This window comes from Fusarium flagelliforme (genome assembly GCF_020744385.1).
Source record: "Fusarium flagelliforme strain FIESC 12 MPI-CAGE-AA-0113 chromosome Unknown B0J16scaffold_2, whole genome shotgun sequence".
Lineage (NCBI taxonomy): Eukaryota > Fungi > Ascomycota > Sordariomycetes > Hypocreales > Nectriaceae > Fusarium > Fusarium flagelliforme.
This window is the reverse complement of record NW_025763504.1, coordinates 6656526-6682166: the sequence shown is the minus strand read 5'-3', so window position 1 is coordinate 6682166 and position 25641 is coordinate 6656526. Positions and strand designations below refer to the sequence as shown.

General features: G+C 46.7%; 9 protein-coding genes across 9 annotated transcripts; 5 read left to right on the top strand and 4 right to left on the bottom strand.

The window, feature by feature from the left end:
* Nucleotides 1–1166: 1166 nt before the first annotated feature.
* Nucleotides 1167–5000, top strand: B0J16DRAFT_87053 (uncharacterized protein). Its single transcript, XM_046134608.1, has 3 exons — nucleotides 1167–2639; nucleotides 2685–2760; nucleotides 2805–5000. The coding sequence occupies exons 1-3, from the start codon at nucleotides 1661–1663 to the stop codon at nucleotides 4927–4929; spliced, it is 3180 nt and encodes a 1059-aa protein (XP_045987823.1). The 5' UTR covers nucleotides 1167–1660; the 3' UTR covers nucleotides 4930–5000.
* A 326-nt stretch (nucleotides 5001–5326) lies between these two features.
* On the top strand, nucleotides 5327–7285 carry B0J16DRAFT_395928 (Alpha/Beta hydrolase protein; the record flags this gene model as incomplete). The annotated part of the gene is made up of 4 exons (XM_046132221.1): nucleotides 5327–5422; nucleotides 5466–5864; nucleotides 5914–6796; nucleotides 6847–7285. The coding sequence occupies 4 exons, from the start codon at nucleotides 5327–5329 to the stop codon at nucleotides 7137–7139; spliced, it is 1671 nt and encodes a 556-aa protein (XP_045987822.1). The 3' UTR covers nucleotides 7140–7285.
* On the bottom strand, nucleotides 7216–10543 carry B0J16DRAFT_336234 (uncharacterized protein). The gene is made up of 12 exons (XM_046127180.1): nucleotides 10013–10543; nucleotides 9765–9963; nucleotides 9611–9699; nucleotides 9408–9556; nucleotides 9263–9348; nucleotides 9083–9210; nucleotides 8906–9023; nucleotides 8479–8861; nucleotides 8368–8422; nucleotides 8129–8321; nucleotides 7926–8074; nucleotides 7216–7845 (listed from the first exon to the last, which is right to left on the bottom strand). The coding sequence occupies exons 1-12, from the start codon at nucleotides 10168–10170 to the stop codon at nucleotides 7432–7434; spliced, it is 2121 nt and encodes a 706-aa protein (XP_045987821.1). The 5' UTR covers nucleotides 10171–10543; the 3' UTR covers nucleotides 7216–7431.
* A 365-nt stretch (nucleotides 10544–10908) lies between these two features.
* On the top strand, nucleotides 10909–14440 carry B0J16DRAFT_336233 (uncharacterized protein). Its single transcript, XM_046127179.1, has 14 exons — nucleotides 10909–11290; nucleotides 11358–11510; nucleotides 11571–11904; nucleotides 11960–12051; nucleotides 12103–12236; nucleotides 12293–12387; nucleotides 12449–12576; nucleotides 12629–12746; nucleotides 12796–12913; nucleotides 12973–13237; nucleotides 13287–13341; nucleotides 13399–13594; nucleotides 13654–13823; nucleotides 13871–14440. The coding sequence occupies exons 1-14, from the start codon at nucleotides 11268–11270 to the stop codon at nucleotides 14300–14302; spliced, it is 2313 nt and encodes a 770-aa protein (XP_045987820.1). The 5' UTR covers nucleotides 10909–11267; the 3' UTR covers nucleotides 14303–14440.
* Nucleotides 14441–16379: 1939 nt separating this feature from the next.
* B0J16DRAFT_395927 (amino acid/polyamine transporter I) lies at nucleotides 16380–18246 on the top strand (the record flags this gene model as incomplete). Its single annotated transcript, XM_046132220.1, has 7 exons — nucleotides 16380–16533; nucleotides 16588–17267; nucleotides 17316–17419; nucleotides 17465–17549; nucleotides 17601–17858; nucleotides 17909–18027; nucleotides 18075–18246. 7 exons carry the CDS (start codon nucleotides 16380–16382, stop codon nucleotides 18244–18246), a joined length of 1572 nt encoding a protein of 523 aa, XP_045987819.1.
* Nucleotides 18247–19050: 804 nt separating this feature from the next.
* B0J16DRAFT_317563 (major facilitator superfamily domain-containing protein) lies at nucleotides 19051–20745 on the bottom strand (the record flags this gene model as incomplete). Its single annotated transcript, XM_046125375.1, has 5 exons — nucleotides 19051–19186; nucleotides 19240–19910; nucleotides 19959–20453; nucleotides 20506–20628; nucleotides 20710–20745. 5 exons carry the CDS (start codon nucleotides 20743–20745, stop codon nucleotides 19051–19053), a joined length of 1461 nt encoding a protein of 486 aa, XP_045987818.1.
* An 816-nt stretch (nucleotides 20746–21561) lies between these two features.
* B0J16DRAFT_369961 (uncharacterized protein) lies at nucleotides 21562–22901 on the bottom strand (the record flags this gene model as incomplete). Its single annotated transcript, XM_046130321.1, has 2 exons — nucleotides 21562–22646; nucleotides 22700–22901. The coding sequence occupies 2 exons, from the start codon at nucleotides 22899–22901 to the stop codon at nucleotides 21562–21564; spliced, it is 1287 nt and encodes a 428-aa protein (XP_045987817.1).
* A 623-nt stretch (nucleotides 22902–23524) lies between these two features.
* On the top strand, nucleotides 23525–24669 carry B0J16DRAFT_412462 (uncharacterized protein; the record flags this gene model as incomplete). Its single annotated transcript, XM_046133304.1, has 6 exons — nucleotides 23525–23546; nucleotides 23601–23839; nucleotides 23893–23954; nucleotides 24006–24262; nucleotides 24311–24407; nucleotides 24465–24669. The coding sequence occupies 6 exons, from the start codon at nucleotides 23525–23527 to the stop codon at nucleotides 24667–24669; spliced, it is 882 nt and encodes a 293-aa protein (XP_045987816.1).
* Nucleotides 24670–24940: 271 nt separating this feature from the next.
* Nucleotides 24941–25600, bottom strand: B0J16DRAFT_86983 (uncharacterized protein). Its single transcript, XM_046134607.1, has 2 exons — nucleotides 25302–25600; nucleotides 24941–25247 (listed from the first exon to the last, which is right to left on the bottom strand). Exons 1-2 carry the CDS (start codon nucleotides 25488–25490, stop codon nucleotides 25077–25079), a joined length of 360 nt encoding a protein of 119 aa, XP_045987815.1. The 5' UTR covers nucleotides 25491–25600; the 3' UTR covers nucleotides 24941–25076.
* Between the last annotated feature and the right edge of the window lie 41 nt (nucleotides 25601–25641).

The window sequence follows — 25641 nt, the reverse complement described above, 5'->3', positions numbered from 1 at the left end:
CGTTGGGGTATCAAGACAATCTCCAGGGTTGTTATCCAACTCACTGGTTGTGCCCGGCATCTTCAAACAAACCACTTGTACCTTTTTTAGCGCCCGCTGCTGTCCTATGTCGACCAAGTGTGATTGAAAGGGAAACACATTGATACCGACGTAATTGACAGGCTACTGGCATTTACCCAAACCACACTCTTGAGGTTGCCTCACATTTCGGCGGAATTGGACTGTAACGCTGACATCTGCATGTCATCCATATTTCGACGTTGTCCAACCCAAATATTGATTCATGACACCCTCGCCAATGAAGTCAATTCTACCAACTACCATGAAAAACAGTGGCTTGCTGAAAGAATCAATCAGCTCAGTCGACAGCGTCAGATCATGATATGATTGCTCAATCAAGAATTTTGTGCAACACCAAAGTCCTAAAAACCGAGGTTGGTGACTGCAGATAACAAAAATCCAATATTTATCTCGAATTGTGAAAACATGCATAAATATGCAAGCCACGGCGGCTTCGGCTTTAACGCGATTCGGCGACCCGGGCCTTTGTTATTCCCTTCTCTGTCCGTGGAATATCCGTCGCGCTAGACAAGCAAGACAAGATCCCGCGGTCTTCAGATTAGTGCCGGTACTTGATCGGCACTGAGGTGGCAGCTGACCTGTTTTGACGAGCCGAGTGCTCCGAAAGTGAGTTATTTTGTAAACTTGAGTCAATTTGACGGTCATCGAGCCCGTTCGTATGGGACGGATGGATAACTTTGAGTCAGTTGGGTTTGTCTTGACGTAGTATTCGCAATGACAAGTGTGTGAGTTCAGCATCCAATTGCCAGCAAGAAATTGGTGAAATTTAGACCTTATATATCTTTAATTCTTTCCAAACAATGTTTTAATACACGATTGAATATTGGTCTATGATGTATATCTTGACTATTATTCGCAGAAACGTTGTTGACGTGCAACATTCAGGAAAGCCGAAATAATACCCTGTAGCTCTGTGAGACAATTTCCTGTCGGAGCTAAGTCTCTCCACTGGAATGCTGGGGATCGATCCGATCTAACAGACCAGGAACAGGGCACCGCCAAGATTGTCCCCATTCATAACCGAGCTTCCCGTTTTCCAGAAGGAATGTTTCCCTCCTAAGACACGTCGAGTCCATCAGTTGCGACAGATGCTACGGCAATAAATTGCCAGCCTGAGCGGTCAGTCTAACGCGATAAGACATGGCGCAGACGCCCATTCCCAATTGGCTTGCACATACATAGCGATAATCTTCAATGGCCGGTTTTTCGGATACCTGATTGCCGACACTCTCATTCTGCTGGAGTCTCTTGCTGCCGACCTCCGATGACGCACTGACTACAAACACCAAAACAGAATAAAATCGCAGATCTCGAGCTCGGTATTTTCTTCAAGATGTCCACATTATAAAAATCTAGCCCGGTCTTTTGAACGCCTCAAAGCTCCGCGGGAATTGAGCGGTAATCGATTGGTCATGGTTGGTCTGTTGGTTCTGAACAAGCTAGCTCAAGCACCTGCTACAATGGGATCTACAGAGGAAGATTGGTATATATAGCTTGGCTTGGCTGTTGGTTGTTGGTTCGACATTCCAACAATCAAAATTCTATCTCATCATTTCCATCTACATTATACAGGTACAATATGTCTCCGCTCGACATCCAACAGACTGAAGCCCCAGCTCCAGGCGGCTCTCCAGCCACGTTGGACAAACAACATGGAAAACAATACGAAAATCATGTCTTGGTTAAACTAATTGAGAAAATCGCCTCTGAGGATCCCCAGCGCCCATTTTTGTCCATCCCTTCATCCGACAACGCGCAGGAAGGCTGGAAACCGGTGACATTCCAACAGTTCAACACCGCCATCGATTACCTCGCCCATTCCCTCTCCAAAATCTCCAAAACCGAGGAATTTCCTACCATCGCGTACATTGGACCCAGCGACTTGAGATACTGTATTATCCTTTTCGCATGTATCAAAGCTGGCTTCAAAGCGCTGTTCATATCACCACGAAACACGCCTGCTGTTCAGCTATCTCTGTTTGAGGATACGAAGTGCGATGTTTTGTACTGCACTGAGACTTATGAGGCTGCTATGAAACCATGTCTTGAACAACGCAAAATGCAGGTTTGCGTTATTGACAGTGTTGAGCATTTTCTGAATGTATCTTCATCGCCGTTTCCCTACGATAAATCCATCGACCAAGCACGCTGGGATCCTCTCGTGGTTCTCCACACAAGCGGCAGCACAGGGATCCCCAAACCCATCGTCGTGAAACAAGGTACATTCTTCGCTTTAGAAGACATGCTTCGCAACGGCTCTTTCAACGGATGTCCCTTCGCCATGGAAGATTGGGGTGAGAAGGGAACTAAGATTCTGCTTTCGATGCCCATGTTTCATGCTGCTGGTGTTTATGCAACCATCTCAGGTATTTTTACCGAGACCACTACCGTTATGTCGCTCCCGAATAAACCTTTGGGCGTTGATTCGGTTTTGGAGTGTTTAGAGGGTTCTGGGGCGCAGGGTGTTGTTTTGCCGCCTTTTATTGTGGAGGGGCTGGCGGCGAGTGAGAAGGGTGTTAAGGCGCTGCTGAAGCTTCAGTTTTTGAAGTTTGCTGGTGGTAAGTTATACACATCTCCGGGTTGTTCATGACTGACTTGGATAGGAAATTTGTCACCGGCTGTTGGAGACTTTCTGGTAGAGAAAGGTGTCAAGTTGAATAACCTCATTGCATCGACAGAGTAAGTAACCCACACAAGATAACCCTCATGTTCTAACAAAACAGGTCCTTTCCCTATGCCCTCTATCATCCAATCGACCCAAAACTCTGGAAATACTTCGTTTTCGACAGCGAAACCATGAACATCGACTGGCGTCAATGCGGCCCCAATGAGTATGAATTCGTCATTGTTCGGAAGGACATGTCCGACCCAGGAAGCCAATCGGTCTTCTACATCTTCCCCGAACTATCAGAATGGTCTACAAAGGACATATTCCAACCTCACCCCACGCTTAAAGACCACTGGTTATATAAGGGTCGCGCAGATGATATCGTTGTATTTTCTAATGGTGAGAAACTAAATCCTGTTTCTATTGAGGCGGCTGTTGCGGGTCATCCTCTTGTTAATGGTGCCTTGGTGGTGGGGCAGGGGAAGTTTCAGGCTGCGCTTATTATTGAGCTTGTTGATGAAGCGGTGTCGACGAATGATGATGAGAAAAAGGCGTTTATTGAGAAGGTCTGGCCGGTGGTTGAGAAAGCCAATTCTGAAACGGTTGCCCATGGACGAATTACGAAAGATTTGGTTGCTGTTGCGGATCCGGCTTTGCCTTTTGCGCGGGCTGGTAAAACGACTGTGCAGCGAGCAGCTACCGTGAAGCTGTATGAGCAGTTCATTGAGGATCTTTACGAAAAGGCACAAGGTAGTGGCACTGACACAGCTGTTTCTCTCGATCTTGGCAACGAAGAAGCGCTTGCGGAGTCGATCGTCGCTGTCTTTCAGACTTCACTTGGTGTCACAGGTCTCGAGGTGGATACAGACTTCTTCGCCGCGGGAATCGACTCGCTGCAGATCATGAACGTCACCAAAATCATGAAGACGGCACTGCAGGCGGCAAACATCGACACGACGGAGTTTGAGCCGCGTACTGTTTATCAACATCCTACGGCAAAGGAATTGGCGAGTTACATCCTCTCAGGATCACAGGATGAGTCAAAGGAGATCAAGGAAACGGAGAGACTTATTTCCAAGTACACGGAAAACCTGCCTGTTTGTAAAGCCGACAAACAGCCTCCAGCCGAAGAAAATCAAATTGTCTTGGTCACAGGCACGACGGGTTCTCTGGGCGCTTACATCCTCCACGATCTTTGCAACCTACCATCCGTCGCCAAAATCATCGCTCTCAATCGTGCAGAAGATGGCGGCGCCTCTCGTCAACCCTCAATCAACGAAGCTCGCGGGCTGACTCAAGACTTGTCAAAAGTCGAGTTCCTCCACGCAGATCTGTCGCTTCCAGACTTTGGTCTCGGACAGGCCAAGTGCAACGCTCTACTTGCCACTGCTGACCGAATTATCCACAACGCGTGGCCAGTCAACTTCAACATCAGCGTATTATCCTTCGAAACCTCCATTCGCGGTGTTCGCCATTTGATCGACTTCTCCGCAGCAGCAGCGAAACATGTACCCATCATATTCATTTCGAGTATTGGTACCGCTGATGGATGGAAATCCTCTGACCCCGTTCCTGAAGAGCAGCTCACCGATGTTACCCTTCCACAAATGGGCTACGGTCGATCCAAGCTTGCCGCAAGTTTGATCCTTGACACCGCTGTGGAGAAGGCAGGTATCCATGCTGCGTCTGTGAGAGTCGGGCAAATCGCTGGACCACGAGCAGAAAAGGGTATGTGGAATAAACAGGAGTTTATACCGAGTTTGATCGCGAGCTCGGTGTATCTTGGGGTTCTGCCAGATCATCTTGGACCGCAGCAGGAAATCACATGGACACCTATCGAAGATATCTCGGGTCTAATTCTCGACATCGCTGGTGTTACAACTCCCAAGCCAGTATCTCAAATTTCAGGATATTTCCACGGTGTCAATCCGTCTGTGGCAGATTGGTCTAAGATCGCACCAGCCGTGAAGGAATTTTACGGGGATGCGATGAAGATTGTTACTTTTGAGCGATGGTTTGAGAGGTTGGAAGCAAGTGCGAAAGAGACGGATGTAGACCTTGAGAAGAATCCTGGTGTCAAACTTCTTGATACTTATCGGGGATTGTTGGAAGGCAAGAAAAAGGGTCGTTTCCTCAGGTTCGAGATGGAGAGGACGGAGAAGGCTAGTCCGACGATCAGAAATGCTGGACCGATTACGGAGGGGTTGATGGTTAATTGGTGTCGTCAATGGGGTTATTGATACGAACACGACTGAAGCTAGGAAGATCACAACATAGCCTCTAAACTTCAATTATTCAACCGACAGCGTCGGAACAACTACCATAGAATTCATCCTCAAGAATACAAATTCTCGGACTCGGCCGAATTGAATTGACTGTGGCTTACCTTTGTCTCTCGGATGCCAAGTTTCCGTGATCCAGGTCAGCATATGACAAATCTGACAGCATTGCACAGCCTCTTGTCTGACACCCAAACCAGATTCAGTAGAACTCGGTTATTGCGAGCATAGAAAGTTGACCGAGGTTGTGTACGAATGCTTTAGATATAAACCAGGTATTGAAAATGTGATATTTCGAAAAGACTCCAAGAAAACAAGATCTCAACCTCTACTTTCATCCTCATACAACACAGTCAATATGGGTACAAACACCCTTCTTACTCTCGTCCTTCTGGCATCAGCCGCGATAGCGACACCAAAGCCCCCAACCCTACCAGTTGTTGATCTCGGCTACGTAAGTCTCCCAGTATCTCGAAAATCACATCTAACACACCCAGGAACTTCATCGCGCTCTCTCCCACGACACAAAAACAGACACGTACAAATTCTCCAACATTCGCTACGCACAACCCCCCACTGGAAATCTCAGATTTCGTGCACCTGTTCCACCCCTCACCAACCGTGATGTCATCCAAACTGGAGAGGAAGTTAGGGCTTGTCCTCAGGGCATTCCTCTCTGGCAAGCACGGGCCGTGAAGCCGACTGCCGAATATTCGAACGGCAAAGAGTTTAACCTTCAGAACTGGGAGGCTGATATCAAGAATTATACGCCGACAGCTGGGAAACCGCCGCCACCGACGACGGAAGATTGTTTGTTTCTTGATGTCCATGTTCCTCGCAAGGTACTCGATAATGCAAAAGAAGGCAAAGGGTGTGATACCCCTGTCTTGGTCTGGGTAAATCATGTGCCTCTCTGCATCAATCCTTCAGCTAACGATCAAGCAGATCCATGGTGGCGGCTATATCCTAAGCTCAAAGAACGGCTGGCCAACTCCCGGCTTCGAACCCAGCGGCCTTCTCCAACACGCCAAATCCTTCAACGAGAACGGACTTATTTTCGTCGCACTCAACTACCGTCTCGGTGCACTTGGATTCCTGCCAGGCTCTGACGTTCAGAAAGATGTGGATCTCAACGCCGGACTTCTCGATCAACGTCTCGCGCTTCAATGGGTCCAGGATAACATTCATCTCTTCGGCGGTTCGCGTGATAGAGTTACTGTCATGGGTGAGTCAGCTGGTGGCGGATCCGTTCTGTTGCACTTGCTTGGTGAAGACAAGGCGCCTTTCAATCAGGTTATCGCGCAGTCGCCTGCCTTTATACCGACCTTCCAAGCGCCAGAGTCAGCGTATTCGGGATTCTTGGATGTCTTGAATGTTACATCACTTACAGAAGCGCGAGACGCGAGCTCAGAAGCCATTATCAAAGCGAACGCAGCTCAAATTGGCGCCGCGCCCGCAACGACATACATCTACGGCCCCGTCTTGGACAAGAAGCTCATCCCAGATTATCCCTACGCCATGTTTAAACGCGGTCACTTCGACAAGTCTGTCAAGACCCTTGCCTCACACACTGCTTTCGAAGGAGGTTTCTTCTTTGATGTGGATAATATGGCGGATGCCGACTTCATTCCCTGGATCCAACGTTCCATACCTGGACTTTCTGAATCAGAACAGAAGTACCTTGCTGATGAGCTGTACCCTCCCAAGTTTGATGGGAGTCTTGGGTACACCGATCAGGGATCTCGACAAATGGCTTTGTGGGGAGAGGCTATCATTGACTGTAACTTTGCCGGTATAAACAAGGCAGTGGAAGGGGAAGGATATGCATGTGAGTCTCTTCCGCATTGTTTGGCGGAGGTATAACTGACATTTGCACAGACCAGTTCAACGTTACTCCCGGATTACACACACAGGATCTCAAGTACATCTTCAACGACCCTCAGAACCCTGCCTTCAAACCAGTCTCGCAGGATACTCTGCAAAGTATTATCACGAGCTTTGTAATTAATGGAGTCCCGAGAATGAAGGGTGGGAATGCTGCTGAGTTTCCTCGTTGGGGCACGGCCGGGAATCTCGTCAGTATCAACGAGTTCGGTGCTGTAATAAGTGAAAATACTGAGAACCAGACTCGCTGCGACTGGTGGCAAACATTTCGATCCAAGTCAAACTAGAACCTGTCAGACGGGTCTGGAGGCATGCATTTTCAATTTTGGTTTTTGTTCCCGATACAATAACCTTAGTCAACGCATCGGCAGAATAGATTGTCTTGATTCCACTTATGCTACAACATTATCACGCTTTGCAGCTCTGTTGGAAAGTTCGTGCCAAATGATAACATCTTCTATAACGTCTTTCAATGATTGACCTTATATCTAAACATGATAGTTCTCGGTTTGACTGCCGACTGACATATCTGTAGGCTTTGCGGCTCCCAGATATGCGTAGACAAGCTCTAGCCTGCAATCATGACCTTGAGCCTGGAGCGTATTCTCCTTCATACGGCTCGAGAAGCTTGAACGTGAAAGGGATTAAAGTGCCATCGGAGTCTAGAGTGGGTGGCTCTACTTGGCCTGGACGCCAAACTTGTTTTGCCCGTAAATACTCACTCTCATTTGTGTTGTCTATGAGCTGAGGCCCCTGTGGGTTGATGCCGTTGGTATTGATGAGGCATACATATACCGCATCATTGTTGCGGACATAGTCACGGTTCGCAGGATCGTCTTTTTTATAAAGACAAATAGATCCATGCTCGCCTACGAGGTGCGCCCAGACAAGATCGGTCTTCCTAGCAGACTTTGGTTGAGTTATGTGCGAAGCCAGCGTCCAGTGTTTAGGGTGCCCAAGGGAGTTGGCGCGGAAGGCTTCACCATATCGAATCTATTTTATAGCAGCATTAGTGTCATGTAACAAATGGAAGCCATGTATTCCTTTTTGAATATACGAAAGTAGATACTTACGTTCCCGTTTTTTCCTGTCTCCATGTCTTTACTGACGACAAAGCGCGTTGAAATATCGGACGGCTTGGCGGTAGTACTCAACTTTACTGAAGCTGCGGCAGTGTTCTTGTCCTCAGCCCAGTAGCCGGTGGTTTCCTTAATGGTGTCGACTGTAAAGATGTTGTCAGCAGCTTCTACTTCTCTCCCTGTAGCATTACACATACAGATTTTAGTATCATCATTTTCAACAGCCAGCCAGAGGAGATCTGCGACATTCAGCTGGAAGACTTGAAAATTGTATTTAGGGACAGTTGATTGCGGTATGTTCTCAACGGCGTTCTCGAATCTGTCGATTATACTATGGCCAACTTCAGGGAACCTGGCGAGGAATTTGTACAAAGGCACAACCTCATCTTGCTATGTATCGTTAGATCAAGTCTTGCCATACGCGTAACGGACTCACATTCACGATCCTCCAGTTATCGTGGAGACTAACGGTAGCACACCATTGGGCAGGACTATTGGTCTGTCAGCTCCCGAGGGCCAAAGTTCGCAATGAATGGATAGCACATACTTGTTACATAGCAGTGTGTCGCCTCCAGTAGCCTCCCAGGCCATGGAGCTGGAAAAGTCTTTTTTGCTGGAGCTTGAACCTTCCTTGCTTTGCCTTTCATGACTAGCGCTTACAGAAGCCTGGAAAAAGGATGAATTGATGGACGCAGACGCGCTGGCTTTCAGTTTTTGAGCTTGTTCTTTGACCTTACTGCCTTCAGTACTGACAACCTTTTGGGATGAAGATAGACGACCTCCAAGTTGAACGCGTCTTGAGAAGACGTGGCCGTATTTCTGATGAAAGTCTTGTGCTGTACGCAGGTCTACCACGGTCTTGATATCGTCAAGGCACTCCTGGGACACAGCAAGCGACTTGTAGTCCCAGTAGAGAGTAACACGAGGAAACTTTGTCTAGTAAGTAGAGATCATCGACGAAAGATTGAACGTACGTTATAGTTGACGACAAGTGAGTTTTCTTCCTTTGCCTCAAGGGATGAAGAACTATCAGTAGAGCCTGTAGAGCCGCCAGCTTGGGCACTTCCCGATACCCCGAAAAAGCTTGCACTCCTGGATGAACGATCAGCATGCGCCTCTCACGAAATTGCTACAGCGGAGCCATAACTTACGCAGCGACTTGAAAGGATGTTTCAGAGAACGAGCTCTTTGCCATGGACTTTTCAAAGCTGGTTTTAGTTTCAACAACGGTGACCGAGGAATCGTCATCTACCCGAAATCGAGGTATCCGGAAATGATACTATACAAATATAAGATATAAAATAGGTTGAATGCTTAGGGTAAATGTTTACCTTTTCGTCATCGCCACGAGATGTATCTTCTTGGCCCATGGATGACACCTCGTAAGACTCAAATGCTCGAGGCTTCAGTTTGAAGGCTACATCGTGCTGATTAGAATGTTGTGCCATTTTCAAGCGCTCGGATCCAATGACTCACCATTGTAAGGACTTCTTTCGATACCTTGCAAGACCTGTTTCTCTGTTTCCCCATCCAGTTTTGGTGTAGTGACGATCCGGTGTCCACTGAGAAGGCAGTTGGTTCGGGTAATGACGCTCCACTCCCTCTCTGTCAAATCTGCGGCATGGCTAATGAAGATGGTGAGTAAGTGATCATAGGCTTGGGATTGGACAAGACGTTACCTGAGCTCCCCTTTGACTGCAGTCCAATCACTTGGGTTGAAAGAGGAAGTCAGCAGTTCGGGATTCTTCTTGATTAATTCAGGCTCTTGCTATAGTCGTATAAAATTAGCTATCGGTCAGAGTTATCTGGTCTGTAAAGTATGGATTAACTTACCTGAAACGCGAGATCCAGCTGCTCAGTATTAGAATCTTGGGTGGCTTTGTCTACTGGGGAGAAAATCTTCTTGGCCTTAAAATAAACATCCAGGCGAGGCTCACTGATAGACTTGACCCCAAGTAAGGCCAGGTAAAGCCCAAATTTCATATCATCACTAACATCAGAACCATTCTTTCTGCAGAATGGACTTTTGAAGCTAAATGGTGTTTGTAATCGCGCACGATCTATACAAGGCGGTCACTTACTCTTTAGAGTCAAAGACAGAGTTCTTCTGAAGGAGCTCTCGTATGTCACTCAGCTTTTCATGCTCAACGGACTTTTCCAATTGGATGATCTGCTTCTGTTTGGAGGTTGAGCTGGCCGGATCAAAGCGGCTTACGCGTAGGACTTGAGTAGCTGTCATGCTGGCGATCAGAATGTACAGGAGTACAGCTTTGGTGTAATGGCCCAGGGGCTTCGTTGGGATAGATGTTCTATATAAAAGGCTAGGGGTTTGCACGAACAAATGGACTGTGCTTTCTCTGTTAATTCAACAAGGAGATGGCCACTGCCCCATTGCCAAGTCGGGATTGAAGTATTAGCAGCACTATGGGCCACGTAGATCATTGTGGGCCCTAAAGTATGAGCAAAGCCATGTCTTTACCCAAACCTACCATTCAGATGGCGTTTCCAAGGTAAAAAAGAAAATACGGTCGCGTCACTATGATCCTTTAATCAGGGAAGATCCAGCTTCGTCGATCTATCCGGAGGAGAACTTCCGATCACCTGGAACACGGCTTAGCTCGGGGCGGTCCGTGCTGTAAGTGCTTCAGTGGCTGATACTAGCCTCTAAATCAAGGCCACGTCTCCTTATCTCCTCCATGTCTCCGATCTGTCCGAGAAGGGATGTGTGTCTCAGAGCACAAACCACCTGCGGGAAGAACTCAAATAGATACGTTCCAACCAATAACCGTGATTCTGCGAGGCCATCCGCAAGTAGCGAATGCACACGTGTAAGAGGCCTGTCAACATTACCACATTCCTCTCGAGCTGCATGGAAGAATGACGGATCTACACATTGCTAACAATTAGATCTGACCATCTTGAGTCCATTCTTCTGGATGCCTTAGTGGAGTGGACCAAACACGGCTGAGACTGAGGGTAGGTTTCCATGGGAATTGACACCTTCGAAACTTTCTTTGGTCTTTTACCAAGACGAGAGCTGGTCACCACTGAGGTCATTATGCAGGGAGTCTAAACACAGCGCTTGATCGTCATGCAAGGAGTCTAACCATGACGCTCGATCATCATACCCCGTTATGACAATCGAGGTAGGCGCTTTTGGCGAAACAGTTCCCGCAAGGTAGTCAACTGTTCGCTGTCTTATACGCCAGTGTACTCTTCAAAGGAAAGACCAAATCGCTTCCGCCGACCACCCTTACTCTGGAGTTCTATCACTTACACGAAATTCCCATTCTACCTACTTTATCCTGCAAAGACTAGTCACAGCAATTGTCTAAGATGGCCGCGGTCGAGAAGAAAACGTGAGTGTCTAGCGGAACGGCATTCGTGAGATCACAAACAGTTTTCCACAAGCTAACAAAGACCAAGCAACATTCTTGAGGTGTTCACTTATGAGCCTGGTACGAAAACATGCAAGCAGAAACAGACGCTCGAATTTCTAGAAGAGAAGAAGCCCGAAGAGCTTAAGTTGGAAGTCATTCGACGCCTCCTTGTGCAGCACAAGGTTCTTGGATCACTCGAGTATGTTTAAAATACTACAGGTCAAACTGAAGACGATACCAATTTACATGTGATCTGCAGTGCTCGAAACCCGTTCTGCGATACCTCTGGCGCCGAAATGGCCGACCATATGAATCTCAGCGTGTACCTCAGTCAACTTGCTGAAGGTGAGAAAAGTAGCGATGATGACGATGACACCAAAAGCGACGAAAAGAATGATGAGAAGATCCTTGAAAAGGCGGCCAAGGAGGAGAAGACCGAGAAAGACGGACAGAAAGACGGAAAGACAGTCAATGACAGGACTGATCTGATCCACCAGACCCTCAAAGTCTATTACAAAAAGCGAAAGGTTCAGACCAAGACCGATAATGCAACGCAGGAGTTCCTGAAAAAGCAGCTCGACTTGAAGCTAAAGGTATGTTTAAATATACTTGTATGTGCCTTACTATGGAACACTAATCAAGATACAGAAAGCCCCAGAACTCAATCACCTCAGGGCTCAGTTACTTAAATCTGCATTTCAGAGTGACAAGTGGACTGCAGCAACGGGATCTAAGTTGTCGTGAGTACTATTGAACACTATTACACGCAGCGGGCTAATGACAAATCCAAGTGTCGCAGCTGAATTGACCGAGAGAGATTGGAGCGTCATCATTAGGACCAATTGTCTGCTCAGTGGGCAGCGCTTGACTATTAAAGACAATGGGAAGACCAAGAACCACTCTGTAGAAAGGACTCCATTTAACGGTAAGCATCATCTTTTGGCTTCGTCATTGGCTACTGACTCGAATGGTTTACAACAGCCTTTCAGCTCAAGAAGCGATTCTTCGATTCCTACGAGATCGCTGCTCCCGAGGCTACTAATAAGGGTGCCTCGACGGCAGGAGAACTTGGGGCGGTATGCCATTGACATTCCTTGTGCTGTGTACACCCAGAGCAGGACTGATTGCCTTGTATAGCTTCCAGCTCACATCCCGCGGTTCAGAGTTGATGATTCCTCCTACATGACTGTTGTTGAAACGCAGAACAGCCTCCAATCCTCAATGGCCAAGAGCTCCTTCAGTGAGAGTTCAATCGAGGCCTCAGCGTATGTTCAAACTACAACCCATCATTCTAGGTATTGGCTGATACTGAATTAGCGGCGGCGGACTTTGGGGTGTTTCTGCGGCAGCGAAAGCTGGATTTTCTCTTCAAGAAGGGGGTAAGGACGTTACTGCAGATGACGAGCAACATCAGAAGATCCACGTGATTTATAGCGCAAGTTTATCAGGGTATTTACTAAGCTTTTGCTAACCTTTCTGACTAGTTTCCGCGCGTTACTGTGTTTTTAGATGCAGGGTCCCTGGAACTCACGGATGAAGTTAAGTCAGATATCGCGAGTGTAAAGACCAAAGACGATGTAGTGTCCTTCGGGGAGAAATATGGTTCGTCCTATTGCCCTTCTAAACGACTACGACTCGGCTGACAACAATTTCCGTACTAGGGCATGTTTTCTCAAGAAGGGTCCAAATCGGTGGCCGACTTATATCTTCACACCAAATTGATTCCAACAGCAAAGAAGAACAATCGGAAAGAGAAAACTCTCTCAAGGCTTCTGCAGCCATCTCTATTTCTGGATATGGCGTTACAGCCTCTGCTGAGGCGAGTCATGCTTCTGGTGGTGCAGACTCAAACAGCACAAAGAAGCAAGACTTTTCAAGCAATATGTCTTGGGAGGCCACTGGAGGCAACACTACGTTGTGCAATAAGTGAGTGATCAAGTCTAGATTCCCTTGCAATGTATTAACCTTTCTATAGTCCTCCTGAATGGTGTGGCACCGTCGGAAACTTCCGCAACTGGCGTATTGTCGAGGTAAGGTCGACTCTGCGTGCCTTGATTTCAATGTGCTAAGCGATGACCGAAAAACAGCAAGGTGACATCGTCCCTTTGACACAGCTCATCAGCACGTTCAAAGGGTTCGAGGGCACAGAGGCCCAATTCCGGAAAGCAGCTGGTATTTCTGACGGAGGTTCATGTGCTGGGAAACGCGTTCAAACAAAAATTCGTCTCATCAATACGGAAACAAACAAACCACTCGTAGCAGTAGAGTCTCCGAACCTCCTAAGTAAGTGTACAGATATCTCAGCACCTCCCGTTCAGAAGTGGTTTAACATGAGACAATAGAAGAGACACTGGAGTGGATCTCCACTGGTCAATCGTCTCCCTCAGTTGGAACTTCCAAGAAGGAGATTTTTCGTCAAATTTCACGGGGGTGTATAACATACGCAGATGACCAAGAGAAGCGCTCGAACTGGGTATTAGAACGGTGGGTTGAGAAAGGCAGAAGTGAAAAAGTAAGTGAACTCACCGTCGACAAGGGTCAAGCTGACGATATGCGAAGCACCTTTATGGCGCCAAGACATTCATTTTCAACGAAGCAATGCCAGAACAATCCAAATTCTTGGGTGCAACCGATCCGATCGTGGACATAGACGCTTCGGGGTTTCTTTATCCAGCTCCAAGCACAAACAAAGCCTGGTTCACTCTGGAATCCCCGCCTGATCTACAGCCAAAAACTGGCCCCCTGGAAACAGGAGACGTTGTAGAACTTCGGGTTCGAGATAGTGGCGACTCGGCCGACCTAGGGGTCGTGATGAGAGCCAAGTACCGTGAGGATGCTGAGACTGCATCTAGCATTGAACAGATCCCGGCATTTGCACCTAGAAAAGGCGTTGGCCAGAACGTTGATCGAGCGGTAGATAGAGAGTCGGGAAGGTTCTTACAATTTAGGATTGAGGTCAAAGGTCAGACCGTCGTAGAAGACCTGGCCTAGTAGTGTACTTAGCAGAACCAAACCATGTTAAGGGATTGTCTATATATGACCTGCTATTTGATGCGATGGAATGTGTTTCAGCTGAGCGAAGTGCTAAGTATATATCCTCTAAAACTCTTCAGAACATCAATCGGCAAGACACTTCAGTATTAGTACATGGAAGTTTAACTTACTGAAAGCTCAACGCAAAACCTGACCAAGAGGAATATCTAAGTCGAGAAAAGACAAAGCTCTGTTTACGCTAGCCTAAAGATGCAAGTGATAAGCTAGTGGCTCCTATACTAACTGAATAGTACGCTATGAAGAACCGATACAAGAAGTGGGAATACAAATAGAGCATGGAAGAAAAACTCGGTTCTGAGAAGGCACACAAAGACATGAGGGAGTGGAGTGGAGTAGAGATGCGTACATGGGTAGAATATCTGACTGTTACAGTCCGTCATGACTAGACTGGCTCCCTGTAGATATGCACTGGCGTGAAGGATGTGACACCGATAAAGGCGTGTTCAAAGGATCCGACGTGTAGGTGAAAACAATTGAACATGCCGAATCACGCCCTCAGTTATAGCAAGAATTGTAAACAAAAGTGACACAGGACTGGGTACAGTGACAAAGTAAGATGTCAATTTGACTGATGTTAATCAAACTCGGTGTGATTGGTGGCAAATGTTCTGTTCTAAGTTGAATTAGGATTTGTCATATAGCTGTAGAGGTATGTTTAATTGGTGATAAATGGATATTAGAATGTTGTGGATAGAGGGAATTATAGTGATTGCATTGTACTATAGGTACTATAGTCCTAACCTTGATCAAATCCTAAACCTGATCGTAATCCTAATCCCAATATCCCTTACATAGGCACTGTCTTATTGCTCTACAAACTTCTGCAGTTCAAGAGGCTAACATTAATAAGTCCGCCCTAGGTAGAGTTATAAGCCGTTAAACAATGTTCTAGAATAGGACATAATGTACTTACCAGAAAGTTAGTGTTGCAGCAGTAGGCCTCCTGATTTCTGTTGCAGGTTTGCCCGATAGGTAGAACATTGCACAGCAATTGTCCAATGATAGGAATCGCCGAGTTACAGCAGACCACCTTCCCCTTAGGGTTGCCGTTGATATTGCAAAGGCCGCCTGACTGGACCTGAGCTGCAACACCACATGCGGCCAGAGTGGTAATGACTGCAACAACCTTCATATTGAATTTTTAGGAACTGTGGAGAAGGGGTAGGCGCCAAAAGCAGTAAAAGTTGATCTGTACTGTAATTACTTAGAAAATTTACCCAACGACAGTGAATGTCAGATAAAAAGATCGGAATGAAAGATAAGAGAAGGCTAGAACGATAGAGAATCTTTAAGGTGTCTGGTCGGTATTTGTAGGCAGCTGGAGACCCTTGCAAAACAAAAGAAATATCAATGGTATCGTCATTCCCTGTCTCTTTTCTTTTATTCCACGTAAGTGGTGGTCACAATCAAATGAGGTAGAAGCTCAAAGAGGTAATTGATAGACTTATATTGAGTGGGATCTAAGTCGGTTATTATGCAAGGAAATGCAGTGGCGTTTTTACCGGTAACCCTTGCAATGAACTAGCTTATGTAAGGAGATGTTTTTAAAAGATCATTAGTTTCTGTCGGTCTTTGGCATTATTTATAGATGCTATTTCAAACTTGCGCGTTTTGATATGATTGTATCCACACGACGACTCTACATTCAATGGTACGCACTAGCTCGTCAAGGTTGGTCGGCAAAGAAAAGCCAAGGCCACTTTCACGTCCATCGATGGTCTGGGCGCGCTATCCGGAGCCAGGCTGGTCGGAAGAGAAAGGAGGCGTTTGCGTGGAATGTAAACGACAGCAGGGAAGCTAATCATTGGTAGACGTTGTCCGGGCATTATCTCCCCCGCATTCAATCTAGATTGTACTCTCTGTTTATGTTTTGCGTTTTCGCAATTGGTAAAGATCTTTCCTATCCCCATTTCCACTGACAGCTCTTTTCTTTAAAACATTGTTCCCAATTGTATCTTGGCATTCTACCTGCATTCTTAACAACGGTATCCTTTACCTCTGGTCTCCACTAGACATGGATCCTCCCAAGGAAGACATCAAGGCTGAGCCTATCTATGACGATGGATCAGTCCTAGAGGGCAGTCAGTCTCAGTATGATACTGATGATGCCTATCTCAAGTCTCTCGGAAAGTCGGCCGAGTTACATCGCGTCTACAATTTCTGGACATGTCAGTATCTTCCCATCAGCCCATAGTCTTTGAGTGATACTGACAACAGCAAAGTATGCGCCTACCAGGTTATGATCAGTGCGACGTGGACATGCGTCGTCGTCTTCTACGGAGTCATCTTTGATGTTGGTGGTCCAGCCTCGCTTCTCTACGGCTCCATCATCGTCGCCATCGGCCAGACCCTACTTATGGCCTCACTTGCTGAATACTGCGGCATTTGGCCTACTGCTGGTGGTCAGCAGTTCTACGTGCAGAAGCTCGCTACCGAAAAGTATAGACCGTTCCTCTCGTACTTTGTCGGATGGTGTCTGCTTCTAGCTGAGACTGCTACTGGCTCTTCATGCGCCTTGAATACAGCTAACATCATTGGTACTATGGTGTCCATCTTTCACCCAAATGTCGACTGGAAGCCTTACCAAACCTTTTTGATATATCTCGGACTACTGGTTATACCGTTCCTGATGAACTTAAAGCCCAGTGCACTTCCTTTCTACAGCACCGTTGGCGCCGTTTTCACAATCCTGGGCTTCTTCGGCTGGGCTATCACTCTGCTCGCCACAGCTCCCCAATCAAGCGCGAAGTTCGTATTTACTCAGTTTATCAACAATTCGGGATACACCAACAACGGATGGGTGTTTATACTCAGCTTTTACAGCCCTCTGTATGGCCTTTATGGTACGGATAGCATGATGCATTTGGTTGAGGAGATGAAGAACGCGTCTCAAGATGCACCGGTAAGTTACTCCACTACATAAAAACTCCAGTTCGCTGACACTGCGCAGAGAGCCATGGTTTGGTCCATGGTCCTTTCTGGTGTTGCTACTATCGTCACTGATCTCATCCTGCTGTTCTGCTGTGGTAATTACGCCGAGTATGTGACATCCTTGTAAGTTTCTCCACCCTGCTTATCTTGACTCAAGCTTATGAATAGGTCACCTTATGTCACTTGGTTCTCGGACGTGGCGGGAAATGAGTACGCTGGTATCTATGTTGCGATAGTCTTTGGCGTTGTAAATGTAAGTTATATCACCTCATCCTCTTATCACCATGGCTGACTCTTTCTTTAGCTACTTGTTTGCACCGGAATTTTATCTTCGTGTTCCCGTCTTGGCTGGCGCATGGCAGAGGATAATGCATTCCCATGGTCACACCGTCTTGTGAAGATCGATCACAAGCTACAGATTCCTCTGAACTTCATCTACGCAATTATCGTGGTCGAGGTTATCATTGGACTTATCTCTTTAGGCAGTGAATTGGCATACAACGCTATCGTCAGTGGTGCTGGAGTTTGTTTTGCCCTTGCCTACGCGATACCAGTAACAGTTGTAAGTACTTTTAGTTCGCGCCATTACCTAGCTGCTGACTCTCTCAACAGGCCCTTGTTCGCGGTCGTTCAATTCTTCCCCCTCGCCCCCACTTCGATCTTGGCAGATGGGGATATTTTGTCAACTATGTTGCTGTTGCATGGGCTTTACTGACTGTTGTCATCTACGTGTACGTATTTCCCTTCGAGTGAGGCATGATTACTAACTTCTTACTAGCATGCCGCTATATCTTCCAGTTACAGGTGAGAACATTGGCAACATGAACTGGGCCGCACTTATTGTCGGCGCAACGTTCCTGTTCTCTGGTGTTTGGTGGATATTCGGAGCAAGATTCCGATACCTGAAGGATATCACTGTTGATAATGAACCAGTCTCTGTGGCAGGATAGCAATCCGGTAGTTCTTGATTGTTACTTATAAAGGGGTTTAACTAATGTAGAATAAATTAGATTAATGTTTAAATTCATGTAGGTGTATATCCATCCCGTTTAATGACAGACAGCAGAGTGACAAGGGCTTGCATGAGCCCCGCAAAAGTGAGCATTAAGTCTTATACATAGTATCATAAAACCTCGAAACGTATGACCACATACAACTTTAATTCTATTCCTTTCTCCATTTACATTCCTTCGGTAGACATACCCACTCCTCAGCGGTAGTATTAACTACCCTACAGTAGGTGCAACCTTGAGCTAAAACCTGTCCCTGCTCGGAGGCCAGAGTCTCAGTGACTTCCGTGATGACGAAAAGATAAGAGATTTCCGCCCTACTTGACGTTCTGCATTTCAGGGATACAGTACGGTGTCTGGGAAATATATTGAAAATGATGTTATATAATATTGCTATACCAATCAGTATAAGCAATGACAAGAGAATTATCTTGAGTTTTCCTTTTCCCAAGCGCACGCCCTGAAGTACACAGACAAAAGCAACACAATGATATAACAAGAGAGTTGTGTGCAATTGCAGCGATGATTAATTTATTATTGTTCAGCATACAGTGAGTAAATACAGTCAGCTTTACCTTTATTAGAGAGTGTATGTTTAACTGACAATATAGGTATATAAACTGCAGTATAGGTAGATGATGTTGTTTGAAGAGGTATAAGACTTTACTTGAATAAGAGAATGGGGCAAATTCAATTAATTATACAACAGTTGATTCCAGATTATAACACTGTGTTGAACTAGTTCTATGCGTCTTGCGGTCTCCAGTGTCGACCCTTAAACTGTAACAACATTGTAGGCAGTATCGCTGCTGCTATTATCGTTGCCGTGGAGATTACTGCACTTCGCCTGAACCCTGAGTTTTCAATCATTTCTGGGATCCTATTTTGCATCATTAGTCAGCGAAGAGGCACGAAATTGCCTTAGAAACTCACCAGAACGGGCCAATAAATCCCCAAACTTGGCGAACAAATGTGATAAAGACGCCTACTGCTGCAGCATCCTTATGGTAGCAGTCCACAACATATGTGATCATGATAGTCGTGACGATCTGATTCCCTGCTGCTGCGATGCCTGCCCCGACGATAGGGGTAGCATCCCATGTCCCCGAGGCTCTATCAAGCTGCGTCAAGAAAACCACTACGCCACAGACTGCAGTCAAATATCCGATGTAACTCAGCCATAAACGGTATTCCGGTTCTCGGCGCTGGCCTCTGCGCTCACGTAGTCCCATCCACTTATCCGAAAGGATTCCACCAATTTGCTCACCAAGGATTGTACCAATGATGATTCCGATATACTGCAGGCCGACTTGCTGTGTGTTGAAGCCAAATTTCTCCGGGAAAACCTGTGGAATCTCAAATGTCGTCATGACACTACCCCAAAGGAATACCATGGCATGTGCAATAGCTGGGATGATAACATTGAGAGACCAGATGAAGCTAAGAGGGTGCAAAAAGTCCCTCAACTTCAACGGTTTGGGATCGATGCGACGGAAGCTTAGGTATTGTTGTCTGAAGGAAGAATTCTCTTGTAATTGGGTGCTGGGTTCGAATCGGGTTTCGGGCCCAAACAGGCCGTGGAGGATGAACTGAACACCATTCGTCTGAAAGGATTAGTTGATGTTCTTTGGTGAAGCTCAAGAGTCACTCACTATAGCGAGAATCCAGTAAATCCATCGATACCCAGTCCTCATAGCAACAAAGCCGAAGATGAGAGGAGCAACGGGAACGCCAAGCGTTACCATTGTGGTCCAAACACCCATGTAGCGCGCCCTCTCTTTTCGAAAGAATGTTTCTGACACGATGGCCGTACCAATAGCTGCGGCCGGGCAGATGAAAAAGGCTGTTATCGCCCGGCAGAGGCCCATCGTGCCATATGTAGGACTAACTGCACAGCCAATATTGCCAATGAGGCTGCAAAAGAGAGAGACTAGGAAGACCGGACGTCGCCCATAGGTATGTGAGAGCGGGCGCCAAAGAAGCGGTGCAACACCAAGGATTGCGATGACAAGAGATGTGAGGTAACTCGCTCGCTGCACGGTCACTCCAAGATCTTCTGCAATTTCGACAAAGGCTGATTGAATTGCCGCGGCGGTGAAAGTGGCCATCATTGCGTGGAAGGCGACTAGGGAAAGGTTTACAATTTTCTAACATTTCAATCAGATTGCATTGATGTCAGTGGGAATGGAGTCACTTCACCTTCCACTTGGGCCAGTTCAAGGGGTCGGCATCGCTCATGTAAGGGACGGGGTCTAGGTTTATGGTGCCATGGCGCCTGAGGAGATATTGTTTGTGCTCTTCACTAAGAGGATCGGTATTGTTCTAGTCACATGTAAGCGTATTTCCGTCATAGTGGGCCACACCAATGTCATGAGGCTTCCCTAGGTAGACTGTAGGGCTTACATAGTGCTCTAGAGCCTCAATTTCGGGTTTCGACATATTGGACACGAGGTAGGATGCTCACACGAGAGAAAGATTGGGTACTCAAGTCAGTGGGCTGTTGTTTGATAGCTTGTAATGACGAAGCAAAGAAAGGGATCATGGCAATATATCAATTCTCAGGGGTATTCCCCATGGGGTACCGCTAGTGCCTCCGCATGCTCCAGACCGGGGAAACGGCAAGTTGAACTAAGCATGAATTTCCGCTCGTCCTTCTACCAACTGCTGTGGTGGAGAATCATTGTGCTACACAGATGCGTCACCATGTGTCCGCCACCGGAGCTCAGACGGCCCAATGGTTTCCGATTCGTCGCTTTATCCCTTGGTCGTTAAGCCGCGTCACGACTTATTGACCTTGCCTATTCGGACAAGGAACTCCGGTGTATTTAGCCAAACATCGTAGCACAGTGGGTAAAGTCAATTTCAATCAGGCAGTGACGGATATACGGGACGATATGAGATTCCTGATGTGCCTTAACACACCTACTGCATGTCGACGAACTTTGGACGTGTTGGCCAAGGGTATGCCATCCCTACAAGTGCGACATACTCGAGTCATCACGGCTTAAGCTTGATCTAAAACTTAAACCGGCTCTCCGAACCAGTTACTGTGAGAATTGTTGCGTGTTGAGATGCCGTTGCTCAAACTATATACGATGTCGAGTCAGTGGTCAATTTATATTTCAACCCGAGATCCATGAGCGGACAAGGGAAGTTTAGAGTATTGGAATGCCTTTTCGGTCATCTGCATTGACCAATCATTGGATAGATACAACTAATCCCTATTTTGTCATGAAATTCAACTAGTCCCTCCACTTATCCTTCCCATAGAAATTCCTGCATCATGCCAGGAATCTGATTTCTTAGTGCCATCCCGTAGTCACCAGCATTAGGCGTCCTCAGCAGTGTGTGGATGTGGAACTTGGCCGGCTCCTTGTTAGTCAGAAAAACCCCCTGGTGATGATCAAACTCAACAATGACGACGGGACTCTGGATGCGATAGTAGAAAGGGTCCTCATCCTTGAATCCACCAATCCAACAAAAGTATGTCTCGTGATACCAGCGCTTCATCTCAGCCAGTTGCAGATCTCGAGCCTTCTGGGGCAAGTATAGAAGGTATTCCCGCAAGATTTCAGTTACGATGTATTGCTGGGCTGTTGATAATTCGGAAACGAGAACGCCTTCGTAGGGCACCACGCGATTGTCACGATAGGCCCCGCAAAGATGTCTCTGATCATCGTGATTCCAACGACCAAGTGGCATTGCCGGGTCCTTCATCTCCTTGTAAACCTGAGCCCGGGATTGTGTCTCTGGCGATAACTCCTGCATAAGCTGGAACCCGAGAGCTTCCTCTCGTTGCAAGATTCGAGTCCCGTTAAACTTCCTGTTAATCTTGCTATTGTCAATGAGGTTCGGTTCGGCGCCTGTAAACCATGGCGATAAAATGATCTGTTTCTTGTAGAAGAAAGCATTTAGGCATAGATGATGCCCATAGAAAGAGAAGCCCCAGGGCTCCGTAATAGACGGTTCAAGACCGAATAAGACAAAGTTGTAAGAGAATTCGTTCATGATGGCAGGCGCCTCAACCAGCTCACCCAAGAAGCCATTGATGCGCATGGCCGAAACCGCCTTGTCATAGCCTTCGGGGGATAGCGAAGTCTTGAGAACTTGCATGATAGCGGTCCGCAATTCCTCATTGACCTCGTCTAGCCTGACGCCCTTATCACTTAGCAGAAACTCGGGATTAGACCACGTGCGCCATTCTGGAGAGTCGATGTGATAGGTTGAGCGGGTTCTTTGCTCTTGACTCATCTTTGACAGAGCCAGTTTTGTTGCACTGACGATATCGTCAATAGGGATACCCTGATCCTCCAGCTTGAAGAGACCTGGTCGGACTTGTCCTGGCAGTGGATCAGTCATACACGTATAAGGATAGACAGATCACTGTGCCTACCGTCATTGGTGACACCTTTGAAAGGCTCAGAAAGCAACTTGCGCCAGTGCAAGTATAGGCCATGAAGCCACGGAGGGGCACCGTTCTCCTTGAATGCTGTTGCGTACTCATAGGCATTTTGCTTCTTCATGTTCGTAAACCTGTCAGTCTGGAGATCGGGCAAGTGCGCCCGAAACGGGCTCGGTTTAGCACCTGGGGACATTGCTGGTTGATGAGTAGGTACAATAGCAAGATAATCTGTATGCACAAGCAATCAATCACCAACGACAGTGGAGCGTTGAGCCATGTTTCTATCACAATTATATCATATCCGATGCCTCTGTTCCATCCATACGGGACAGTTGCCCCATCGGATCTTGTAAGTAGGACGGTGGTGTCGGAAGCCGGACCGGGCCCAGGATGTCGGCTGACCTAATTCCTATTGGTCGCTTCGTTTATCCGATAGATGCTCAGTGACCAGTGAAACTACTGTAATGTCCTTTGAGGCAAAGCATCACGGCCGTACTTTCCGATAGTAATTCACCAATCGATGATAGACTCTCAGACGTATGACGGGAACTTATCGGTTCCGATCTTGTCTGCGCTAGCAACACTTGTTGTTTTGGGAAGCAGGCTTAGAGAAGATTGCGTATTTCTGTAATTGTGATTGGCTCCGACGGGCGTGAGTGACCTGGCAGAGAATCCGGTCGAAAATCGACAAATCAATTTCCCGAACAGGGTTATCAATCGTTGGAATGTCGAAGGTCCAGTCAGTCAGTCAAACATTTATATTTAAACCTTAAGCACTCCCGGTGATCTACTACAACCCGAACCGTATTCGCAATCATGTCAACCACTCGATTCAAACGTATGTGACCTGTGGCCTTTTGGGTGTTGAAAGTATAACTCATTTATTTCCTAGGCCTTGTCCGTTTTGTTCCCCGCTCTAATACGAGCTCCATCTTGATCGGACAACCCGTCTCCGAAGATGTGGATGTTGGGCTAGCTCTTTTCAATGGTGATGAGGTCGCCATCGAAGTCTTCTCGGGAACCTCGGTCTTGAATCCAGGAGAGAAGACAGGCGCAAAAGAAATCATTGAACGAGTCTTATCGCCTTTGGCAGCGAACGAAGTAGGAACCGTTCGATGCATTGGTCTAAACGTGCGTGGTAGGTCCTCAACAGAAGACATGCGCTAACAGACTTTATGTTCTAGTACAAGCAACACGCCGACGAAGTGGGAATCACTGATTTACCAACAATTCCAACTGTCTTTATGTAAGTCCACGGTTTTCGCGATTCTGAAACGGCCCATTAACCGTCACACAGGAAGCCCAGCACGGCCATCGGAGATCCTTGGCCAGCGCTAACCGTACTTCCTAAGATAACACAGTTGGATGACTGTGGAGACTATGAATCTGAGCTGGCCGTCGTTATCGGCAAGACTGCAAAGAATGTGTCCGAGGTGGACGCATTGAACTATGTGCTGGGGTATACTGCCTGTAATGATGTATCGAGCAGAACAAGCCAGTTTGCCCAGTCCCAGTGGTCCTACTCTAAAGGATTCGACGGGTCTTGCCCACTAGGTACAGTATTCTCATGGTTTAACATCTCACGCTATCTAACACCCTCAGGGCCTACCATTGTGTCCACTACCGCAGTGCCAGATCCTTCGAAGTTTCGAGTGCGAGGTTTAAAGAATGATGAACTCTTACAAGACTGTGGAGTAGAGTAAGATCCCTGGTTTGGATAAATGTTCTGCGAACTGTCACTGATGCCCTTGACCAGCGATCTTATTTTCACTATCCCTAAAGTTGTGAGCTTTTTATCTCAGAGTACCACATTACTTCCGGGAACAGTAATCATTACCGGTACACCTGCAGGAGTTGGAATGGCAAAGTCTCCAAAGGTTACTCTTCATCAGGGAGACCAATTCAAGGTCGAGATAAAACCTTATATCGGGACACTTATCAACGTTTTCCAAAACGAGTGATGATGCAATCCTGAGGCATCCTTGGCTCACGACATGGAGGAACTTTGTTCTGACTGAAGTCGCTTAACACTAGATATAGCTGGATAGGAGTACTGTTACATAGGTCTTTGTGTTATGTATTGTTACCTCATTAATCCAGTACAAGCGGTGCCACATTTATCCCTCTTTATATTATCGTTAAGCGCGTAGGAATCGGCCAGTTATGTATTAAAATAGACAGATCAAAGATGAGCGAAGCTTAAAGTCTGCTTTTGCTTGTTTTAATATTCATCAATGTTTGTTTCTAGTAGAAGGAAGGCTCTAGATACGCAATTAAGCCATCTAACTTCACATACATATAGTGTTCCTTCAAAATTTGTTCTCTTGACACCGTCTAACTCTATCTACTTGATTCGTCAGAGAATCTCTCATCCTAGCAGCAAGGGAATTTGCTGCTTCAGATGCTCCACTATGGCATCTGGCCCCTCATTAACCTGAAGGCCATGCGGAATGGCATATGTCTTGATATCTGTGATGATAGATTTGGCAATCTCTCGCATTTCTGTACTTTCTTCGATGGTCCACATTGAGGCGCAAAACTAAATTTACCCATCAGCTATACCTCGAAGGGGAGTTGTTTAGGGTCAGCTTACGAGGATATCTGGCTGAAACTCCTTGACCTTTGGCTCAACTTCATCTTTACTGATGCAGTTGGCTACATAGTCGATCATATATTGGTCTTTGAGATCGTTGACCACCCGGCCAATAAGTCTCTTGGCACGCTCGGGCGCATTGTTCACTGTAACCAGCTTGTACGGGCCTTTGGGGATAGAGGACGACATGTTAAAAGTGTTGGATTGCCAATTAGAAGTGTGGAACCAGATTTCGTTATCAGAATCGTCTTCAAGAATGATAACTTATCCTTTTAATGGTGACATGGGCAAAGATATCGAGTCATGACAATTGTGCTGCCGGCTTTTCCTGGTCCGGATC